The 24,139-nt window shown below is 50.0% G+C and overlaps 2 protein-coding genes across 2 annotated transcripts; both read right to left on the bottom strand.

Annotated features, from left to right (window-relative positions):
• Positions 1-15,053: 15,053 nt before the first annotated feature.
• On the bottom strand, positions 15,054-16,100 carry LOC135361888 (melanoma-associated antigen 9-like). The gene has a single exon (XM_064573646.1). The coding sequence runs from the start codon at positions 16,098-16,100 to the stop codon at positions 15,054-15,056; it is 1,047 nt and encodes a 348-aa protein (XP_064429716.1).
• Positions 16,101-22,501: 6,401 nt separating this feature from the next.
• Positions 22,502-23,506, bottom strand: LOC123842442 (melanoma-associated antigen 10-like). Its single transcript, XM_064573645.1, has one exon. It carries the CDS (start codon positions 23,504-23,506, stop codon positions 22,502-22,504), a length of 1,005 nt encoding a protein of 334 aa, XP_064429715.1.
• Between the last annotated feature and the right edge of the window lie 633 nt (positions 23,507-24,139).

The raw sequence follows: 24,139 nt of genomic DNA, 5'->3' as shown, positions 1-24,139 counted from the left end.
GGCTACATAGTGTATGATTCTAATTATATGATGTTCTGGAAAAGGTAAAACTATGGAGACCATAAAAGGGTCAGTTGTTGCCAGGGGTTAGTGGAAAGAAAGCATGAATAAGCAGAGCACAGAATGTTTTTAGGGCAGTGAAACTACTCTGCATGATATTATAATGGTGGATACATGTGATTATACATTTGTCCAAACCCATAGAATGTACAACACCAAGAGTCAACTGTAATGTAAGTTATGAATTTTGGATGATAATGATGTGTCAATGTAGGTCAATCAATTGTAACAAATGTACCACTCTGGTAGGGGACATTGGTAAAGCAGAAGACTATCCATGTGTCAGGGCAGGAAGTATATGGGAAATCTCTGTACCTTCCTCTCAGTTTTGCTGTGAATTTAAAACTGCTCTGAAAAACAAATTCTATTTAAAAAAATAAATGTCAGACTTAAGCCCTAACATTTCCATAATTACATTAGACCAAATGGTCTAAATACATCAATTAAATGACAAATAGTGAAAGAGTAGATTTAAAAAATGACCCAACTATATGGTATGTATAAGGAACTCATTGCAAATATAATGATATAAGTAAATTGAAAGTAAACAGGAATATCACTGTACTTTTATTTGTAATAGTAAAAAAATTGCAAACAACCAAAATGTCCTTTACTAAAGAAATGGTTAAAGAGACTGTGCTTCTTACATATCATGGACTACTATTCAGCAATAAAAATGAGCAAATTCTTGATATATGCAACAATTTGTATGACCTAAAGGGTATTATTCATAATGAAAACATCCAATCTCCAAAGGTCTCATACTGTATAATTCCATGATAAACTTTCTTGAAATAATAAAGCTATAGAAATGGAGAACAGACAGTTGGTTTTCAGGGGCTAGGAATTGTGAGGGGAGAGGGATGAGTATGATTATGGAGAGATTGAGGTAGCACAAGGGAAGTCTTTGTAATGATGGAATAATTCTGTATCATGATTGTGGTGGTGGATGCACAAATCTATAGTTGTGCTATATTGATAGAACTATACTAATACATTGTATCGGTGTCAGATTCTTAGCTTTGATATGGTGCTATAGTAACCCCTGGGTGAAACTGGGTAAAGGGTACACAGGACCTCTCTGTACTATCTTTGCAGCTTCCTTCAATCTATAATTACCTCAAAATAAAAAAAATTAAAAAGTGAATGCAGACTTCAATTTTTTTACAACATACATTTTCTTAATATTCTGAATACCTTCGTCATGAAAATAACTAAAGTGTCAAGTAAGTAAATCAAAGCTTCTTTTGAGGGAAGGGGAGGTGGGGGGATGGGTTAGCCTGGTGATGGGTATTAAGGGGGGCACGTATTGCATAGAGCACTGGGTGTTATACACAAACAATGAATCATGGAACACTACATCAAAAACAGATGTACAGTATGGTGACTAACATAACATAATTAAAAAAATAAAAATAAATAGATAGAGGATAATATTTTATAAGTAAAAAATAAAAGAAAAAAGAATTATTTATTTTGGGGGGAAAGAGGGGTGGAAGGGGCAGAGGGAGAATGAGAGAAATAATTCTCAAGCAGACTCCCTGCTGAGCATGGAGCCCAATGCGGGGCTTGATCCCAGGACCCTGAGATCATGACCTGAGCCAAAATCAAGAGTCAGACGCTTAACCAACTGAGCCACCCAGGTGTCCCAGCAAATCAAAGCTTCTTAATGCATCACTTTTTGGCATTCAAGTATGGAATTGACAGAAGCCATAAATGAAATTGTAGTGGGAATCCTGGGAAGTGAGAGAGTTTCAAAGTCAGCTTTCATCCCTGGGATTTCTGGAAAATCTTGGAAGCCTGGAGCTTCCATTTTGATGGAAGTACATTGGATGGAAAGTACATAGGATTGAAGATAAAGTCTAGAGCCTGCTCAAAGTAGGAAGTCTAATGCGAGATTAATAGGAGGCTTAATAGAAAGTCCCCTGCTTAAAAAAAAAAAAAGTAAAAAAAAAAAAAAAGAAAGTCCCCTGCTTAAGAACTCACTAAACTATCAGTAAAATGATAAACAGTAATAAGCCTGCCAGATAGATAGGATGGTAAGGAAATTTACCTGTTATTGCCTTGGCAATGGGTAGAGGAAAAAACTGTATCCTGAAAAATTATATTTTTAAATTCTATATTTTATAAGGCACTGGTACCCAGAGTATATAAAGAATTTGGGGCGCCTGGGTGGCTCAGTCTGTTAAGTGTCTGCCTTCGGCTCAGGTCATGATCCCAGGGTCCTGGGATCGAGCCCCATTGGGCTCCCCACTCAGTGGAGAGCCTGTTTCTCCCTTTCCCTCTGTCCCTCCCCCTCTCATGCTCGTTCTCTCTCTCAAATAAATAAACAAAACAAAAAATGAAAAATATTAAAAAAAAGAATTCTTACAACTCAAAAATAAAAGGACAAACATCGCAATATAAAACATGGACAAAATATTTAAATAGATATTTCTCCAAAGAATATGTATGAATGACCAATAACTACATGAAAAGAAGCTCAAGATTGTTGATTATTAGTAAAATGCAAATCAAAACTACAGTTAGATACCACTTCACACCCATTAGGATAGGTAGAATCTAAAAGGCAGGTAATAACAATTGTTGGCAAGGGTGTGGAGAAATTGGGACACTCATGCCCTGCTGATGGGAATGTGTAAGGGTGCATCCACTGTGGAAAACGGTTTGGCAGTTGTTCAAAAAGGTAAACACTGAGTCATTCATTGTTTGACCCAACAATTCTACCCCTGGGTATATAATCAAGGGAAATGAAAATATATGTTCACACAAAAAGTTGAATGTGCATACTTCCAGTAGCATTACTTACAATACCCAGAAGTTGGAAACAACCTAAATGCTCATCAATGGATGAATAGGTAAACACTATGTGTGGCATATCCATACAACGGAATATTACTTGACCATACAAAATAAAGTAATGATACAGGCTATAACATGGATGAAGCTCTTGAAAACATGCTAAGTGAAAGAAGACAGACATGAAAGGCCACATATTGTATATTCCATTTATCTGGAAGGTCTGTAATAGGCAAACTTGTAGAAACAGAAAGTAGACTAGGTAAGTATCTATGGCTGGGGGATGGGATTGGGAGGAAATGGAGAGTGAATACTAATGGATACAGGGTTTCTTATTGGATTGATGGGAATGTTCTAAAGTTGACTGTGGTGATGGTTGCATAACTGTAAATGTACTAAAAACCACTGAATTGTACACTTTAAATGCATGAATTTTATGGTATGTGAATTGTATCTCAATAAAGCTGTTTTTTAAAAGGGCAAGTTGCAGCATAATATGAGCAATATGATGAGATTTATGTAAAGTAGTGGATGGTTGGGAGTATTAGAAACCTCTCATAAACAGCTGACATTTGTATTTACTGAATCCATTACTAATTTGAGTAAATGTTATATATCCCCACTGATAGCCTAATTCTATGTTAGCAGGTCTACCTTTCTCCCATGACAGCAAAGCATGCAGGAACCTTGGTGGCAGCACTAAGTCTCCATATACCCCCAGTGCAAAGGTGAAGAGACTGAGACCCAGAGAAGGGATTGCACTTGTAACTTATTAAGTCAGTGGTAGAGCAGTGACTAGAAAGTGAATTTCCTAACCCCTTGTCCAAGGCTTCTGTCACTGGATGGTTTTTCATTAACCTTCTTACTTTCTTCTGCTTCCCCTTCTTTTTGCCCACCAACAACCCCCCCCCAATAAGCCCTGTCAATTATTTGCTTCTTGAATTTATAAGTAATTTCTTTTCCTTCCCTCCCTTCTTTCCTCCCTTTTCTCCTTCCTCCTTATTTCCCTTTCTTCTTTCCTCCCCCCCCCCTCCTTCCTGTTTAAAAAAACAAGGTTTTTCTCAGGGTGTGATTTCAACCGGTTCTTTATAGTCTACTGTAATCAAGGCCTGACTCTCCCTTTAATCCTCATCATTCCTCAAAGTCTCAAGTTCATCCTCTGGGGTTTGCTTTACAAGCATCATAGGCAGTGAGGATTGCAGACTTGGCAGGAGATAGGGGAAAGTCAGGCAAGAATGGGAGTAGGAGAGGGTTAGGCAATTACTATTCCACACAGGTCTGAGGCTCTGCACCTTCTAACTGAGTGTCTTGGTTTCTTAATCTTATTTCCTCCTCTCTTCAGAGTTGAGTGTCTTTACATTCAAAGTGGGAAGTGTGCATTTAAATCATTCTGTCTGGTGCTTGGATCAAAGACCGCTATTTTTTTTCTCCTTAATAGTCTATCTTGTATTTGCAGTCTTTGTTTCTGATTATTTAGAGGGTGACTCATGTCTAGCTGTTGGACGAAGGGAGAGAAGAAACCTTCAGGGGCACATGATGTGGGTAGGGGGTGTGGAGAAACTCATCCATTAATGCCTGAAGTCTTGCTGCATTGCAGATAGTCCTACGAAGGCAAATGGGGCCTTAGGCAAGTGAGTGCCCTGCAGGATGATACTGCCCCAACAGTAATGTTTTCCCCAACTTGGGGGCGTGTGTTTTTTTTTAGAGAACCAGGTCTGGGCTAACTGTCCAGTTCTGGCTTTCCTGCTGTCTCTCTGATTTTCAGGGATCCTTACTTTCACCTTTGCAGCACCTTCAGAACGCTATTAAATCAGTTTTCTGTATTTGAAATACAATCACAGCAGAGACTATCAGCTCCCCTCTTACATACAAAGGGATTGCTTTTCATTTCCTTCCCTAATGTTTCTGTATGGTTGGTCTATTTCTGCAGCCTAGAGATCAGATCTACTCTTCCTTCCTCTTTTCTTTTACCACTTTTCTCTTCCCACTATTTTGCCTGGAAGCTGACTAAAGTGGAGGCTGTGGCTGCAGTGGGTCCAGAATGGGTAGGAATGGAATACCCCAGGACTTTGCCGTAGTCAAAGGGCAGGCCTAACTCTGTCTCCCCCCAGCTTCTAGCAGCCTTCTTGGGCACCAGAGTTTAGCACACAGTGGGTACTGGACACAGCTGCACTAAGTCACCTCTCTGGTGCAAACAATGTATCGTGACTCTGACCTCCACCTCCTGGGGTCAAAGGGCTTAGGCTGAGTGAGCAGGTCTCTGTCTGGCCAGTCCATGGTCTTTTAAATTATTTATTTATTTATTTATTTGAGAGAGAGAGTGAGAGTGAGCACACAAGCAGGCGGAGCAGCAGGCAGAGGGAGAAGCAGGATCCCCGTGGAGCAGGGAGTTCGATGTGGGACTCATACCAGGATCCTGGAATCATGACCTAAGCCAAAGGCAGATGCTTAACCAACTGAGCCACCCAGACGTCCCAGTCCATGGTCTTTTCAGAGGGTGAGGCACTTGGCATTGTGGCACCTGGAAGAACTGCTAGTAGTGAGTAGTGAGAACCTCTAGACAGCTTAGAAAGGCATGGAGCTCATTTGCTGAATTGGCACTCAGTGGACCTTTTCATATCAGATAGCCTGGGAGGCACTTAGGGAATATCACAAGGAAACTATAAGTTCAGCAAGGTTGCAGGATACAAGATAATACACAAAAATTAATTGTATTTACATAAAACTAAAATAAAAAAATTGGAAACCCAAAATTAAAAACTTACTTTCAATAGCTCCAAAAATGCAATACTCAGGTATAAATCTAATAAGATATGCACAGGATCTATACGCTGAAAACACAAAATGCTGATAAAAGAAATCAAGACTTAAATAGTAAGTACAGAGATATACTGTGTTCATGGACTGGTAGACTCAACATAGTGAAGATGTCAATTCTCACTAAATTGATCTATACATTCAAAACAATCCAACCAAAATTCCAGCAGGATGTTTTTGGATATAAACTAGCTGATTCAACAAGTTTATGGAAAAGCAAAGGAACTAGAATAGCTAAAACAACTATGAAAAAGTAGAATAAAGTCAGAAGAATCACACTACTTGATCTTAAGATAAAGCTATAATAATCAAGATGGTATGGTATTAGCTAAAGGATATACACAAAGATCAGTAGAACTGATTAGAGTCCAGAAATAGACCCACACAAAGAGGACCCGTAGAGTTTTTTATGAAGGAGTAAGACAATTCAATTGAGAAATGTTGGTCTTTTCAATAAATGGTAATAGAACAATTAGACACCCATATTTTTAAAAAAAGAAACAACAAAAAGAAACAAAAAGAACCTCTACTTAAACCTCACACTTTATAGTACAAAATCAAGTTAAAATGTATAATCGATCTAAATGTTAAGTGAAAACTATAAAATTTTTAAAGAAAACATAGGAGAAAATCTCATGACCTGGAGTTAGACTTCCTCAAAATTAAAAACTTTTGCTCTGAGAAAAACAGAATAAAAAGTCAAGCTACAGACTGTTAGAAAGTATTTGCAAATCATATATCCAACAAAAGACTTGTATCCAGAATACATAAAAGTTTTTCAAAACTCAAAAATTAGCAAACAAATGACCCATTTTTATTTTTTTTCATGGCTTTTGAATTGTCTTTTTAAAAAAATTCAATTAACCAACATACAGTACATCATTAGTTTCAGATGTAGAGTTCAATAATTCATCAGTTGCATATAACACCCAGTGCTCATCACGTCATGTGCTCTCCTTAATGCCCATCACCCAATTACCCCATCCCCCCCCACCTCCCCTCCAGCAACCCTTAGTTTGTTTCCTATAGTTAAGAGTCTCTCATGGTTTGTCTCTCTCTCTGATTTCTTTCCATTCTGTTTTTCCCTCCCTTCCCCTATGATCCTCTGCACTATTTCTTATATTCCACATATGAGTGAAACCATCTTATAATTATCTTTCTCTGATTGACTTATTTCACTTAGCATAATACCCTCCAGTTCCATCCACACTGATGTAAATGGTAGGTATTCATCCTTTCTGATGACTGAGTAATATTCCATTGTATATTTATATACCACATCTTCTTTATTCATTTGTCAATGGACATCTCGGCTTTTAAAAATGGGTAAATGATCTTGATAGACACATCACCAAAGTGGGCATATGGATGACAAATATGCGCATGGAAATTGTTCTACATCAATGAAGAGAAATGCAAATTAAAATTAAGATGAGGTAACACAACACACATTTGAGAGTGACCGAAATTTTAAAAATTACTGACATGACTAAATGTTAACAACGATGAAGAGCAACTTGAATTCTCATATATTACTGGTCAGAATGTAAAATGGTACAGCCTTTGTGGAAAATGATTTGGTCATTTCTTCTAAACATATAGACACTATATGACTCAGCAATACCACTCCTGGAAGAAATAAAAACCTATGTTCACACAAAAACATACCTGTGAATGTTTATAGCAGCTATTCATATTTGCCAAAGTCTGTTTGTTTTTACCCAAATGTCCTTCTATGGATGAATGAATAAACAAACTGTGGTATACCTGTACAATGGGTTACTACTCAGCAACAGAAAAGTAATAAATTATTGATACATACAACTTGGATGAGCCTCAAATGCAAATTTCCTGAGTGAAAGAAACCAGTCTCAATAAATTACATGCTCTGTTCTTCTATTTCTATAGCATTTTTGAAAAAGACAAGACTACAGTGATAGAAAACACATGAGTGGTTGTCAAGGTTAGGTATCCGGGGAAAGTATGACCATAAATGAATAGCATATGAGAGGTTTTTTTGGGGGGGGAGCGTGATGAAACAGTTTTGTATCTTGGTTGTGGGTACATGAATCCATATATCATTTTTAGCCATATATCAAAAGAAAAAATAATTTTACTGTTTGAAAATTAAAAAAAATAAGAAAAATAGAAAACTAGAGTGACTATATTAATACCAGAAAAAGTTGACTTTATAAGAAGGAAATTTACCATGGATAAAAAGGAACATCACATAATGATAAAAGAGTCAATTCACCAAGAAAATACAACAATCTTAAGGGTGTACACCTAAAAGCAGAGCTTCAAAATATAAGAAACAGAATCTGATTGAGCTGAAAGAAGAAATAGTCACATCAACAATTACATTTGGAGACTCAACACTCCTCTCTGAGTAAATGACAGAAATAAACAAAACATCTTTGCAGTGTTCTGGGGAAGCAGAAGCAATAGGTGTAAATAAAATGAGCCAAGTTCCATACTCTTGTTGAGGGTGCTTGAATGTGATCTGAGGATATGTTTAAAAGAAGGAAGCATGGACAAGAAGGTAAAGAAGGCCCACTGTGTTTCTTGGAGTGGAGAGCTACTAGGTAAAGCACTAGTAAGGGCCTCTTTTCAAATGAGAATTTAAGGCAGGTTTGGAAAGAAGGTTTGGTGAGTTAGAGGGAGGGCAGCTAATTCCGTGCTGAGAATAGAGAATAGTCAAGTGGGTAGAAAGATAATGTGTGCCAATGTGTGTCTGGATTGGAGTGGGAGTAGGGGGGCAGTGGCCAATGAGGAGTTTGGAAAATAAATGGGATGATAAGTTATGCTGAGAGCATAGAGGTTAGGGCACCATTTGCTGTTGGCAGCGCTGGAAACCCAGAGAGCAAAAGTACCGTCAGTGCATTGGGCGCATTGGAGTCCACACAGATAGGTGTCTGTGCAGGAGCATGAGGGAGTCCATGTCTGAAGAAGGGTCTTCTAGCACACAGCTTTCCCATCTGTGAGCAGGAGGACCCCAGCATTCTGTGTCTGGGTGGCAGGGTCCACTTCTTTGAGGGCTTAGGAAGGACTTTAGGATTATTGTCCTCACTTTAACCGTTCAACAAGAGTGCTCTACCTTGCTCATGTTCATGAGTGGATTTCTGTGAAAGGGATTCTTCTGTGGAAGGAAATAAGAGGTCCTACACCTAAAATTTTGATGACCACTGTCCACTAGATAAATGACACACCATGGAATCCCAGCCTCTAGATACCTGAGTTGAAGGGTGCTTCCAGGCCCCTTATCTGTTTATTATGAGCAACTTTTGTTACTGAAGAGCTGCCAACTGCCTAAAACTCACACACTAGACTTGAAAAGATAGTGTCTGGATATTGGGGGAGGCGGAGAGTAAGCTCAGTTTTGCCAAAGGCTGTCAAGAGTAAATTCCTTAAAAGTGATCTGACACAGCAGATGTGAAATTGAAAGGTCATTATTGTAAAACTATACATAGGAGCCACAAATACACAGAATATATATTTTATAAAAATTTTCTGTAATTGATTTTCTGGTTGAATATTTTCTCCCATCAAAGTCTTTCCTAAATTTAATATGTGCCTTTAGTTTCCAACTGTGTTTGCTGGAGAGAAGATAGCCTACTATAGCATGTAGGCCACTATCCATGCAACACTTTTTTAAACCTAAACCTAAGGTCTCAAATTACCCCTACGGATGCAACCTAAAAATGCCCAGCCCAAGCTCCTCTCCTGTTAGACCCATGTTTCCTACTACCCACTGGACAGCCCCACCTGGACAGCTGGCAGAAGCTCACTGCTTACATGGCTCACACTGACTGCATCCTCCACACCTTTGCTCATTAACTCACTACCACTTCTTCATCCCTGATACTCAATCTCAGATGAGAGGAAAAGCTTCTGCCAATTGAGAAATCTCAGAATTCAGGGTCATCATAGACTCTACCTGCTATCTCAAAGTTCCTCACTTCCAAAAACTCTTTTACATCACATCTCTCACCATCCTCTCAGTCAGGCTGAATTAAGTGCTTTGTCATGTTATTTTGTTTTGTTTACTTGATATTCTTTCTCAGCATATGTTCAATAAATGTTTGCTGGATGAATCAAGTTGCTGGAGGGTGCCATTCCCTGATTCAAAATGTGGAGCCTGCCCCCTGCCTGGGCCTTCCACCTCCATGGATGAAACCCACAGTTCTCCAACTGCTCATGTAACTTCAGAATTCCTATGGGAAACTATTATTGAGGGTGTCACCATGGACATCTCCTCCCCAGGTCCAAACACCATCTTGGAGGTGGGGATGCTCTCAACAGGATGGTCCATGGTGCTTCCTTCCTAGGAAACATGGTCTATCAGGAGATTTCCCCAGCCCATTTATGCTCCTTGTCCTGCACTGGAGCCCACACTTTCTCATCAGTTGAATAAGAACAAGCCATCTCCACAGGTTTTCCACCCACCCTGCAAACTGGTGGCAACACAGGCCAGCCATCATAGCCACAGGACAGGACACTTGCCCCTGCTATGCCATGACCTCAGGAGCCCTGGAAGGCAGTCTGAGCCGTGGACACCATTTGGACAGCTTTCAAGCATGTTCATGCCCAGCCCTTTATCTGCAGAGTCTGAGGTGATTGGCCCCAGGGCTTTCTCCTTCCAATTTCACCCTCCCAGCAGCTAGCCACACGCTCCCTTCCACTGCTCCTGGGTATTCCTGGCCTATCTCAGCTGTCCTTCCTCGGTCACCAACCCCTCACTCACATAGCCTCACCCTCTATGTGGGGTTCCACTGCACCCAGGGGGAAAGCCCCCTGCCTCCAGCAGGCATCATGACAGCTCCCAGCCCTGGGACACGGGCAAGGATGCCCTGGACCGCTAGAGTAGTCAAGAGATGTCGCTCACCTGAATTCAGGGGCAGGGAGCCAAGTGTACTCTTCCTGACAGAGGTAGGGGGACTCTACAGTAGTGGGGTGTCTGGCATGCTGCTGATCCATTCATCCAACAGACCTGCCCTGTCAGACCACCCCACAACTTCCAGCTGGTGATAATGATTCAGAGACTTCCCCAGCCCACCCACGTTCTTTCTCCTGAATCCCTCCGCCTCTCCACCTTCTCTCCTTTTGGTCCCTTTCCCCCTAAGCTGAACTCTAGATTCAGAGCCCTGACTGCCACCCTGCCTGGGGCTCTCTGGACTTGGTTTTGTACTCATTTTCTCTCATGGACTCTGGCCATCACTTTTCCCAGGATGCTCTCAGTGCCCCTCACTAGCGGAGGGTGTCCTGGCTGGTGTCCTCCCCTAGCTGCTGGTCATTCTGGCCAAATCTATCTTTGTCAAAGTAGAGGGGGAAATGTCTTGTTGAAATTGTTGATATTGCAGAATCTTAAATCATTTCCAATTTTTATGAGAATGCAAACTGGTATAGCACTTGTGGAATAAAATTTCAGACGCATTTATGAAATGTTAAACAATTCACACCCTCTCCACTCTAACCCAATGTCTATGTTAGTATGTATATCTTACTAGAAAACATTCATATCTACCCAAGGATTCATATTCAAAGATGTTGTTTTCATTTTATTAATCATACGATAAAGGGAAAACAACTTGTTTCCACCCGGAAAAAACTCTTTATGTGATTAATTATGGTATATACAAACTTTAACATTCCAGGGAATAGTTTCAAAAGTGAGGTAGATCTATATGTGCTGTCATGGGAAGATCCTGCACCCATTTTATTAAGTGACAAAAGCTAGTGGCAGATCAATATGCACAGTATTACGGGTTAGGTTGAATAAAAACAATATATTCGTAGAGCATATCTATGAAAAAGCCATAGTCACCTTTTGAATAACACACACTAGGGGCGCCTGGGTGGCTCAGCTGGTTAAGCGTCTGACTCTTGATTTTGGTTCAAGTCATGATCTCAGGGTCCTGAGACCGAGCTCCGAGTCGGGCTCTGTGCTGAGCATGGAGCCTGCTTGAGAGTGTCTCTCTCTCTCTCTCTCCCTTTGCCCCTCCTTCCACTCACACACTCTCTCTCTCAAAGAAAAAAAATGTTTTCAATTAAAAAAATAAAAATAACACACACTAGATTGTTAGCCATGATGACTTCTGAGGAGGAGGCTGAATTGTGGAGGAACTTTGAAAAGGGGATATTATGACTCATCTGTATTTTTAGAAGTTTTTTGCAATAGGAAGATGTGTACTACTACCTTCTTAAGTAAAATTTCTAGATAAGCCTAACAGCAAAAAAAGTGGCTGCATGAAAGTAACTGCTAACTGATGCAACAAACTTTGACATTTGAAGGGCTAACACAACAGAAGTGCATTTTTGTGCACACAAATTCTGATACGGTTTGGCAGGGGCCCCCTGCTTTTCCTAGACCCTGGGTCCAGGTTGCTTTCATCTTGTGGCTCCCCTATCTCAACACGGGGTCACCATGTTTGCTGGTGAATCAAGGGAGACAGCATGGAACGGACATACTGGCTCGCAAATGCCTGGATGTGAGAAACAATGCTTCTGCTCACATCTCCATGGCAAAGGGTCATCACACAACCCTCCCTAACTAAAGGGGACTGGCAAGGTGGTGTCCCCTGTATCCTGGAAGGAAAGCAAGATGCACTATGGATGAACACTAAAGTTTCTCCCATGTATTGTTACACAGTAGGGGCTTAACCAAATGCAACTATTATAATTTGTTATGATGACTGACTTTATTGCTGGGAGGAGTTTCTTTTTTTTTAAGATTTTATTTATTTAATTGTCAGTGAGAGAGAGAGAAAGAGATTGCACAAGCAGGGGGAGCAGCGGCAGAGGGAGAAGCAGGCTCCCCACTGAGCAGGGAGCCTGATGTGGGACTCGAGCCCAGGACCCTGGGATCATGACCTGAGCCAAAGGCAGACACTTAACCAACTGAGCCACCCAGGCACTCCAGGGGAGGAGTTTTTGAGGTCAGTTTGCCTTGGAGTTCTCTGAACTTTTCAAGCATCTCCTGTGTGACAGATACTTTCAAATACAGGCTGACATCTAATTTTCAAACGATTCTGTAATCTCAGCAAGGAGGATTCACTTTCTTCATTTAATGACCAGAGGATTACTACAGAGAGTAAGGTTCTATGTTGGGGGAGAGAAGGTGATTCCTAGCTGTTCCATGGGGACCAGTGATGAGCTCGTTAGCAGGCCAGGTTCAAGAGTTAGACAGAAGAGTACACAGGGGAATATCAGGGAAAGGCTGCTGTAATTTGGGAAAGTGCTAGGTCTGGAAAAAATGCCAGTGCCTGGGCAGTCAGTTCTCAAAGAACTCTGAGGCTCAGGCAGAAGAACTCTAGGTTAATAAAGCCCACAGACAGTACCCAAAACCTGTTTGATTCTCATTGTCACCTTCCTTCCTTAGCAACAGGTTTTAGTACCTTAGCCACAGCATCCTTCTTTTTGTCACCTGGAAGACACCGTGCTGTCCTCAGGAATGATGTAGGACGCAGAAGGTTGGCCACAGGCTGCAGTGGGTGGGAACAGCGTGGACTTTACATGAATTCAGACCCGGGTTCTAGTCTCTGCCCTGTCACTCACTAGCCATGTGATCCTGGGAAAATGACCAAGTCCTAGGAGCCTCAGCTTCTTTCTGAAGTGAGTGAGTTTGATAAGCCCCATCTTGCAGGACTGCAGGAATGCATGTGATATATGGAAAGCACCTTGCACAGTGCCTGGCATGTATTGGAACTTTGATGAATGGCAGTGATTTCAAATGTTGTTTTGATCCCAGAGCCTTCCACTCTCTCCTCTGGGGTATTTTTTGTTACCCAGGTCATGTTAGAGAATGTGCAGCTCAATAGGACATGGAATAGCTAATCAGCCAAAGAGGGCGCTTCATAAGTAAAACTCAACCCATTTTCTAAATCAGAGGATATATGTGAGATATATGAGAATATGTGTGGAATTCAGGCGTGAGGGATTTGTCCCAGCTGGACACAATACAAAGCTCCTAGAATGTGAGTCAAAGACCAGCTCCTACCCTCCCTCCCAGCTGCTCTTCCACCAAACCACTCCTTTCACTCATTTCTCCCCCCACCAAAACCTAGACCTTGTTTACTTATAGCTGTCCAAATTACACTCCAGATAATCAAACTAAAATGACTTTTCAATGCAGTCAGGGTTCTGGCTTTGCATGGTCAGGACAAGAGTGTCAGTCTAGAGTCTTCTGGGCTCCACTTCAAAGGACTATCACTGTACTTCTCCAGAAATACTTGCAGATGATGGATATAAAACACCTAGTCTGTGCACTGTGTTCAACTGCATTGGGATGAGAGTGCAGGATACCTTCTTTTCCTACCCCAGGAGGAGATTTCTCTCTGGTTTGTCCATGATCCAGAAGGAACTTCTCAGAGCAATCATCCATTTCAGACTTTGCTCCCACCTCTAAGGCACCCTGTCTCCGAGTAGGGCCACCGTCACCCCCCAGGTTCACGGTGATCAGCTGCACAGAAGGAATCACGGTGACCCGACACCCTGAGCCACCCAGGCCAGGGGCACTTCCACTGCAGTACTCGCCCCGGGAGCCGCACTCCCTCACTCTTCTTCCATTTCTTCTGCAGGTTTCAGGGCACCTCTCCCCATTTTCCTGCCATGAGTGCAGCTGCTAGACAGTCACCTAAGGGTGGGACGTGTCCTGCCTCTCCTAGTGTCCTCACTGCTCACGCACAGGGCCTTCCAGAGAGCAGAGCTCAGCCCACATCTGGGAATCAAGGAGCCAGTGAGCAGGGCTCCCTCTGTGCTGAGATGTCGTTTCTCCTCCTTTCTTGAAGAACCAAGCGAATGAGGGAGCACGCATCTATGTTACTTTTGCAGAATGACAGACGAGAAGGAGTAAGAAGCAAAAATGAACAATCTTTTATTTCCCTATTTCCTGACCCCATCACTTGACTGCTCCATTCTTTCGCCTTTCCAACAAATTCCTATGCCAATGCCCTGTGATTTCATTCCAGAACCCAAACAAGGAGGGAAGATCTCCCACCTTATTTCCAGAACATGACAAAACTCTTAAAACTCTTGAACTGGGTAAGTACAAATGCTGTGGGGTGGATGTCACGCACACACTTAGCTGCCGAAGCTGGTTAAATCTCCTATTCCAAGGAACAACATTTGAGAGCTTCCTCAAGAAAACCAAGCTCTGGATGTCGGAGTCATCGCAGAGAACAGGCCCCCAGAGAGGCTGGCTCTTCACCCTGCTTTCTTCTCCCAACCCTCCCTGGCCCTGCCCTACTTAGAACTCCCGGGGCTCTCTCTTCACACACACAGGGAAGAACCAAAATGTGGCCTCACTTCATGCCCAGCACCCCGCAGGAGAAGCTGCTGACCCTACCAAAGCCTGGAAAGGGCCTGGCCGCCACTGGGACTCAGGCCCCCTCTTCCTCATCGCTCACAGCTCCTTCAGACAGGATCAGGGAGGAACTGGGCTGCCTGTAATTGACCCGGAGCAAATACTCCAGCACTTGCAACTTGCTGGTTTCGGCGTGGGCCCTGGGACCCCACAGGAACTCGTAGCGGGCAGGGTCGCTGCCGGGCACCTGCCGGTACTCCACGTACCCTTCCTGCACCCAGACTTTGGTGAGGAGCTCCCTGGGCTCCCCATAGATGATGTGCTCCTGGCCGGCATACACCCCCATGACCCCCAGCGCTTCCCACACCTCCCCCTCAGGGGCACAGTCGTCCTCCAGGAGGATCACCCCCAGTAGCAGCACCAGGAGGCTGGTCTTGGGCATGCCATGCTCACCGCTCAGCATCCCATCACAGGTGAGACCCAGGACGGTGACCAGGATGTAGGAGTGGTCGCTGGGGTCCACTTCCTTCACGTCCACGCCAAAGACCAGCCTCATGCACTCGGAGGCTTGGCCCAAGATCACTGGGAAGTCGTCCCGGTAATCTTTGCTGACGATCTCCAGCATCTCTGCCTGGTGGGTCGGCTGCTTTTTGCGGTATTTGAGGAGCAGGAACACTACCAGGTCAGCCACTTTCACGTGGAGTTTGTCCTGGAGAGAGGGTTGGGTGACTTCCAGCTCCTCCCAGGTGCTCGAACCCTCCTCATCTAGGTTGCTGGAGCCCTGGTCAGGCTGGCTCCAGGCCGTGGCTGCCTGGGCAGTGGGGGAGGGGCAGGCACTCTGAGGGCTCTGGGGAGGACTCAGGGACTCAGCAGCAGACCCCTCCCCCAGGGGGATTAGGAACAGGACAGAGCAGGAGGAGGAAGGGGAGGAGGAGGAGGAAGTGGAGAAAGTGGAGGGGGAGAAAGGGGAGGGGGAGGAGGAGGAGAAGGAGGAGGAGGAGGAGGAGGGAGGAGATGGGGCCTCCTCCTCCCCAGCCCCGGACAGCTGTGCCTCCATCAGGCCCTGGGCTGGGCCTGGGTCTTCCTCCACCTTCCAGAGCTCACTCCTCTGACCCAGGGGCATGGCGTTTGTGTCGGGCTGAACCTGAAGAAAGATGTGGGATGGCTCCTCAGGGTGCAGCCCAGGCAGCAGAGGCCTGAAGTCCCGGAGCTGACAGTGCGCTGCGTCTGGCTTGGGTGCTCAGGGGTCCCCTCTGGGCTGGGATGGGCGAGCCCCTGGCTCCATGCTCAGAGCAAGTACCTCACCTTGATCACCGGCACTCCCCTGCACCTCCCCTGCTCTGGGACCTTAGAGCCTCCTGCCTCAGACCTAGGCCTCAACTCTGACTTCCTGAAGCCCCGGGAGGACAAAAGGAGGGGTCACTTCAGGGTGCAGGCACAGAGCACGGCACACGGGCCCCAGTGGGGCAGGAGGGCTGGGGCGGACTCTGTGAGGTCCCCACCAGTCCAAGCTGGGCGGTCCCCTCCTTGGCCTCTCAGGGGACTGCTCTTTCCCCTGGCAGGGCCTGGTCCCCACCCCCACAGCCTCAGGTCAAAGGGTCACAGCAAGACCACGCAGCCCTGAGACTCCACAGAAGGTAAGCGAGGGGGCCCACATCTGCCCACGCCTGACAAAGGTCTAAGGGCTCAGCACGGAACCCCAGGGATGGCCAAGCTCGGGGTTCCATCTGTGCCGGGATGGGCGCACCTCTCCGTCTATACCTTGACCCCACGGAAGGCCTGGGAAAACTCCCTGTGTTAACCTGAGGCCACTCTCCTGGTGCCGATGCCTCATGTCTGGGAGACATCAGAAGGAAAAGCCAGGAGAAATAACTTGGCTCACCGATTGTCTGTCTCCCCGTGGCCGACAGAAGCGGCAGGGTAGGCCTGGGCCCTGAGGATCCTGCTGTGGGAGACATCCCCTCATTTCTCACCTTCCCCCCTGCCAGGGCCAGAGCCAGAGCCAGGGCACCTGCCTTCTCTGCTACCTGAGTCCAGACCTTCAGGCCCAGACCCTTCCTTCCCTGAGACCAGGGATCTGGAAAGGAGGAGGGGCTCAGCCTGACAGGCCCCAGCCAGCGTTTCCAGGGCTGCCTGGTAGGGGCTGTCCAGATTTCTGTGCCATCCCCTCCCTATCCTGAGGGGTGGGTTGGGAGCCACTCACTCCTCCCTTAGGGGTTCCCACATTGACTCTTGGCAGGAGCAGGGATTCCTGTGTGTCTCCCAGGTGGGCTTCCTCAGATGACCTGACCCTGACCTCTCCCAGCATGGTCCTCACCACCCTGAGAGCTCCGAGAGGAGGGTGAGGAGACAACAATCCAAACCCTCCCCCCGCATCCCTCCCAATTCGCGAAGAGCTTAGAATGGGGTTGGCCCCTCTGTCCTGGGGCGGGAGTCCACTCTTTTTTCTCAAGGTGCTCATGTTTACTTTTGGCAGGACCTGGAACTCTTCCTTCGTCTAACCACAGGATGCATCCTGCAGGCCAAGGCCACCATCTTTGCGAGACCCAGAGGAGAAAGTGGGGCGCTTACTTTTCTTGACACCTGGCCTGGCCTCGCAGGACTGACCACCGGGGCTGGACTTCATCTGGGACACCTATGTCTGGGTGGGTGTCTCCTCAGTCCTCCCTCAGGGTCTTGGGACTCCACCCTCTGCTGACCTGAGGCCACACTCCTCAGACCAAGGCTCACCTCCTTCAGACCCTGGGTGCAGAAGTCAGGAAACACTTCAGCTGCTCCCCCCACCTTGGGGGACATGGAAGGAGCCCAAGGGCAACAAAATCATTGTCTGTTTCAGGCTCTAAAGTCCTCAACTCTCAGCCTGCATCCCTCCTGGACTCCAACAAGACCTGGGGCCCTGCCCTCTGCTGTCCCCCGAGTCCTTTCCCCTCTGACCGCCCCGCACATCCCTGAGATCCAAGGCCAAATTCGGGGGTGCGACTCAGGCGGACAGCTGCTCAAGGGCCTCCCATCGATGACTCTGTTCTGGGGTCCAGGGTCCCCTCAGTTCTCCCTGAGTGTTCTCACCTGGATTCCAGCAGGATCTGGGCCCTCCCTACTGCTGACCTGAGGATCCGCCTCTTACCCCGACCCCCAGCCTCTCTGAGACCCGGATGTGGATGTCTCCACGCGCCACTCGTCCTCCTCCCGCTCAGGGGCCTCCCAGGACTGACTGTTCTGGGGTCCAGGGTCCCTCATGTGCTCCCGCCGGGTCCTCACATCCAGTCCCATTAGCTCCTGACTCCCGTTTTTTAAACCAGGCCCCCAGCCTCTGTCAGAACTGGATGCGGACGTCCTGACACACTGCCTGTGGACCTGGCACAAACAGGCCTCCCAGGGCTGACAGCAGGGGCAGGCTTCAGTGCGTTGTCCCTGTTCTGGAGTCCAGCCACCTCCCTGAGTCCTCCCTCAGGGATCTCAACATGAGCCGCGGCACATCTGGTGATCCTCTCTCTGCTGTCCCTGGGCCTGTTGCCTCAGACCAAAGCCTCACTGCCCTGAGAGCCACGGGAAATGACTGTGGACGTCACGTCACGCTACAAAGTCCAGGGATTCCCTGAGAGGGGTTCCTTCGGGTCCCTTAGCCCTATCCTCTGTTCCCCATCTGGACTCCCTGGATGGCCTGTGCCCTCATCCCTGCTCCTGAGGGCCACTCCTTACAACAAGCCCTCAGGGTCTCTGGGACCCAGAGCAGAAGTCAGGACATGCCTCATGTCATCGTTGTCCCACCCTGGGGCCTCCCAGGACTGATTCCCTTCTGGGTCCAGGGTCCCTCAGTCCTCCCTCTGGTTCTCACCTTGACTCCTGACAGAACCTGGGCGCTCCTCCCCCCTCCCCTCCGCGCCTGCCAACTAGAGACCCTGCTCCTTACACCAGACCTCCTGACTCTCTGAGACCCAGAACCTGAAGTCGGGACTCGCTGCGCATCCCCATGCCCCCCAGAGATCTTCCTGGACAGACACTATGGCCCAACCTCTGTGAGGTCTCCTCTGTCCTCCCTCAGAGTTCATACCTTGACTCGGGTTATTGCCTGGGGCCTCCCCTCTGCCCACCTGAGGGAGGCCCTGCTCCTCCTGCCAAGGCCCCCAGAGTCTCTGAGACCCGGATGCGGAAGTCCGGACTCACCACGTGCTCGATGACCCCCCTCCCCCTCAACGGACCTTCCCTGACTGACACTGTGCTGGGGTCGACGGTTCCTCAGTCCTCCCTCTGCAACCTCACCATGAAGCCCAGCAGGACCGGAGCCTGCCCCTGTGCCCACCAGAGGGAGGCCCTGCTTCTTCCGCCAAGGCCCCTAGTGTCTGTGAGACCCGGATGTGGAAGTCCGGACTCACCACGTGCTCCCATCCCCCCCCCAACGGACCTTCCCTGACTGACGCTGTGCTGGGGTCCGGGGACCCTCTGTTTTCCCTCTGCATCCTCACCATGAAGCCCAGCAGGACCTGGGCCCACCCCTCTGCCCACTTGAGGGAGGCCCTGCTCCTTCTGCCAAGGCCCCCAGGGTCTCTGAGACCCGGATGCGGAAGTCCGGACTCACCACGTGCTCGATGACCCCCCTCCCCCTCAACGGACCTTCCCTGACTGACACTGTGCTGGGGTCGACGGTTCCTCAGTCCTCCCTCTGCAACCTCACCATGAAGCCCAGCAGGACCGGAGCCTGCCCCTGTGCCCACCAGAGGGAGGCCCTGCTCCTTCTGCCAAGGCCCCCAGTGTCTGTGAGACCCGGATGCGGAAGTCCGGACTCACCACGTGCTCGATCCCCTCCCCCACGGACCTTCCCTGACTGACGCTGTGCTGGGGTCCGGGGACCCTCTGTCCTCCCTCTGCATCCTCAGCGTGAAGCCCAGTAGGATCTGGGCCCACCCCTCTGGCCCCCTGAGGGAGGCCCTGCACCTTCAATCCGTCAAGACCCCAGGTTCTCGGGAGACCCAGATGCAGAAGTCCGGCCGCACTGGCCACGTGTCCCCATCCCGCCCAGGGGGGGCCTCCCTAGACTGACGTCATGGGTGAGCTTCTAGGGGGCTCCCCTCTGTTCTCCCTCAGGGTTTATCCCTGGCCTCCCCACGCCACGCCCCCGCCACTCGGTCGCCAGGCCCCGCCCCTCTGCCCACCTGAGCATCTGCTCCTTTCATCAGGCCCTCGCCTCAGTCTCTCAGAGACCCGGATGCGGAAGTCCGGACTCACCACGTGCTCCCATCCCCCCGCAACGGACCTTCCCTGACTGACGCTGTGCTGGGGTCCGGGGACCCTCAGTCCTCCCTCTGCATCCTCAGCCTGAAGCCCAGCACGACCTGGGCCCACCCCTCTGCCCACTTGAGGGAGGCCCTGCTCCTTCGGCCAAAGACCCCAGAGTCTCTCGGGAGACCCGGGTGCACCAGTCCGGCCGCACTGGCCGCGTGTCCCCATCCCGCCCGGCGGCCGTCCCGGACTCACCCTGGGGCCCGACCTCGCTGAGGTCCCCTCTGGCCTGAGCTCGAGAGTCCCTGGGTCCTGGCCGCGATCGATCCCCACCCCGTCCCCACCTGGACACCCTGGGGCTCCGTGCGCCCCCGCCGCTCCCCGACCTGGCGTCCTTCCCCGCTGACCAAGGTCCTCAGCTCCCTCTCAGCCCCGAGGCGCCTTTCAGCGGACGGCCGCCACCTGGGGCCACCCTCCCCGGGGGGCCCCCAGGGCCTGGCCGCGGCAGGGCCCGAGGGGCTGGACCTGAGCGGGGAAGAGGGGCCCCCACAGTCCTCCGTGTGCCCCCGGAGCCCGCTCCAGGGAGGGCCCGGGCCCGTCCCTCTGGGGACCCGTGTCCTTGGTCCTGGGCCCCGGCGGGAGGGGCTCAGCGGGACGACGCCGTCCCTGCCCGGGGTCTCTCGGGGCTGCCGGCATGGGCCACCTGGCTCCTGGGGGTCCCCCCACTCTGTGCTCCCGCACGGGCGGGCCTACCTGCACGCCTGGCCTGGCCCGACCGAGATCCGGCCTCGCACACACGGAGGTCCTGGCGTCGCTCACGCCTCCGAGGCGGAAGTCGGCGCTCGTCACATCCGGACCCCATAGGAAGGGGTCCCCTAGGGCTCACAGCACGTCGGGCCGATATGGGTTCCGGGCTGGGCTACGTGGGGGCAGGAGACGGGAGCGGGCCGGCCGGGGGTCCCTCGGGCCTCCCTGGGCTCCTCACCTGGACCCCGTCCGGCAAGGTTGGGGCCCCGCCCCCGGCACCCCGCTGAGCCCGTGCCTGTGCACCTCACACATAGGCTCGCACCCTGCCCCCCGCCTTCCCTGACACGGAGGCAGAGACGGGACTCTAGCAGTGTCGCCACCCAGCTTGCGGTGACCAGCTGCACAGAAGCAATCTCAGGGACCCTCTGGTCACCCCAGCCCCCCGTCCCAGGCCGGGCCGGGGGCATTTGCATTGCAGTGCTCGCCCCGGCACCCACACCCCCCTCACCCTGCCTCCGCTTCTTCTGCGGGTCTCAGGGCACCCCTCCCCACCTTCCTGCCGGGACTGCGGCTGCTAGACACGGTCCCCTATGGCTGGGACGAGTCCTGCTTCTCCTAGTGTCCTCACTGCTCACCCACAGGGCCTTCCAGAGAGCAGAGCTCAGCCCATGTTTGGGAATCAAGGAGCCAGTGAGCAGGGCTCCCTCTGTGCTGGGAGGACGTTTCCCCCCCTTTCTGGAAGAACCAGGCCAATGCACTAGCACGCGTGTGCGCCCATGCTTGCGTTTCGCATTTGCACAATGATGGCCGGGAAGGCCTCAGAAGCAAGAACCAACAAACTTTTATTTCTCCAGCTTCTGACCCCCGTCCCCTGCTTGTTCCATTCTTTCGCCTTTCCAACCCATCCCTAGGCCAATTCCCTGTGATTTCGGTCCAGAGGCCAAACAAGTAGGCAAGGTGTCCAGGCTGGTGTCCAGGACATGACAAAACTCTTTTTTTCTTAAAGGTGTTTATTTATTTATCTTTTTTGAGAAAGAGCACACACAGAGGGAGAGAGACAAGCAGAGTCTCCACTGAGCAGGGAGCCCAATGTGGGGTTCGAACCCAGGATCCTGAGATCATGACCTGAGCCGATGGCACATGCTTAACCAACAGAGGACCCAGGCGCCCCCAGAACATGATAAAACTCTTTAACTCTTAAACTGGGTACGGACAAATGCTGCGGGGTGGATGTCACTCACACGCTCCGCCGCTGAAACGGATGAAACCTTCTATGGCAAGGAACCCCACAGGACAGCTTCCTCAAGGACACCAAGCTCTGGATGTGGGAGTCATCCCAGGGAACAACCCCCCCACCCCCAGGAGGCTCCTTGCCCTGCTTTCTTCCCCCAACCCTCCCTGGCCCTGCACTCCTTAAAACGCCCAGGGCTCTGTCTTCACGCACACACACAAACACTCACAGGGAAGGACCAACAAGCGGCCTCACTTCATGCCCAACACCCTGGAGGAGAAGCTGCCGAACCCACCAAAGCCTGGAAAGGGCCTGGCGCACCCCGGGGCTCAGGCCCCCTCTTCCTCATCTCTCACAGCCTCTTCAGACATGGCCAGGGAGGAAGCCGGCTGCTCGAAATTGACCCGGAGCAAATACTCTAGCATTTGCAACTTGTTGGTTTCGGCGTGGGCCCTGGGACCCCACAGGAACTCGTAGCGGGCAGGGTCGCTGCCGGGCACCTGCCGGTACTCCACGTACCCTTCCTGCACCCAAACATTGGTGAGGAGCTCCCTGGGCTCCCCATAGATGACGTGCTCCTGGCCGGCATACACCCCCATGGCCCCCAGCGCTTCCCACACCTCCTCCTCGGGGGCATGGTCGCCCCCCAGGAGGATAAACCCCAGGAGCAGCACCAGGAGGCCGGCCTTGGGCACTTCCTGCTCACTGCTCAGCATCCCATCCCAGGTGAGGCCCAGGACGGGGACCAGGATGTAGGAGTGGTCGCCGGAGTCCACTTCCTTCACATCCACGCCGAAGACCAGCCGCATGCACTTGGAGGCTCGGCCTAAGATCACGGGGAAGGCATCCTGGTCATCCTCGCCGACGATCTCCAGCATCTCTGCCTGGCTAATGGGCTCCTTGGTGCGATACTTGAGGAGCAGGAACTCCACCAGGTTGATCACCTTCCCCTGGACTACATTTTGGAGACCCGGCTGGGCTTCTTCAGGCTCCTCCCAGGTGCTCGCCCCCTCCTCATCGGGGCTGCTGGAGCCCTGCTCAGGCTGGCTCAGGGCAGTGGCTGCTGGGGCACTGGGAGAGGGGCAGGCACTCACAGAGCTCTGGGGAGGACTCTGGAACCCAGCAGCAGACACCTCCTCCAAGGGGACCAGAAACAGGGCAGAGCAGGAGACAGATGGGGCAGTGGACTGGGAGGAGGCAGAGGTGGAGAAGGAGGAGGGGGCGCATGGGGCCTCCTCCTCCCCAGCCCCCGACAGCTGTGCCTCCACCAGGCCCTGGGCCAGGCCTGGGTCTTCCTCCAGCTTCCAGAGCTCACCCCTCTGACCCAGGGGCATGGCGTTTGTGTCGGGCTGAACCTGAAGAAAGATGTGGGACGGCTCCTCAGGGTGCAGCCCAGGCAGCAGAGGCCTGAAGTCCCGGAGCTGACAGTGCGCTGCGTCGGGCTTGGGTGCTGAGGGGTCCCCTCTGGGCTGGGATGGGCGAGCCCCTGGCTCCATGCTCAGAGAGAGTACCTCACTTTGACCACCGGCACTCCCCTGCACCTCCCCTCCTCTGGGACCTTAGAGGCTCCTGCCTCAGACCTAGGCCTCAACTCTGACTTCCTGAAGCCCCTGGAGGACAAAAGGAGGAGTCACTTCAGGGTGCAGGCACAGAGCACGGCCTCCGGGCCCCAGTGGGGAAGGAGGGCTGGGGCGGACTCTGTGAGGTCCCCACCAGTCCAAGCTGGGCGGTCCCCTCCTTGGCCTCTCAGGGGACTGCTATTTCCCCTGGCAGGGCCTGGGCCCCAACCCCACAGCCTCAGGTCAAAGGGTCACAGCAAGACCACGCAACCCCGAGACTCCACGGAAGGTTAAGGGAGGGGGCCCACATCTGCCCAAGCCTGCCAAAGGTCTAAGGGCTCAGCACGGAACCCCAGGGATGGCCAAGCTCGGGGTTCCATCTGTGCTGGGATGGGCGGTCCTCTCCGT

The sequence above is a fragment of the Mirounga angustirostris genome, unplaced genomic scaffold (assembly GCF_029215605.1).
Source record: "Mirounga angustirostris isolate CCGP_5_RB_7025 unplaced genomic scaffold, mMirAng1.0.hap1 SCAF_11, whole genome shotgun sequence".
NCBI classification, from domain to species: domain Eukaryota; kingdom Metazoa; phylum Chordata; class Mammalia; order Carnivora; family Phocidae; genus Mirounga; species Mirounga angustirostris.
This window is presented reverse-complemented; position numbering and strand designations above follow the sequence as displayed.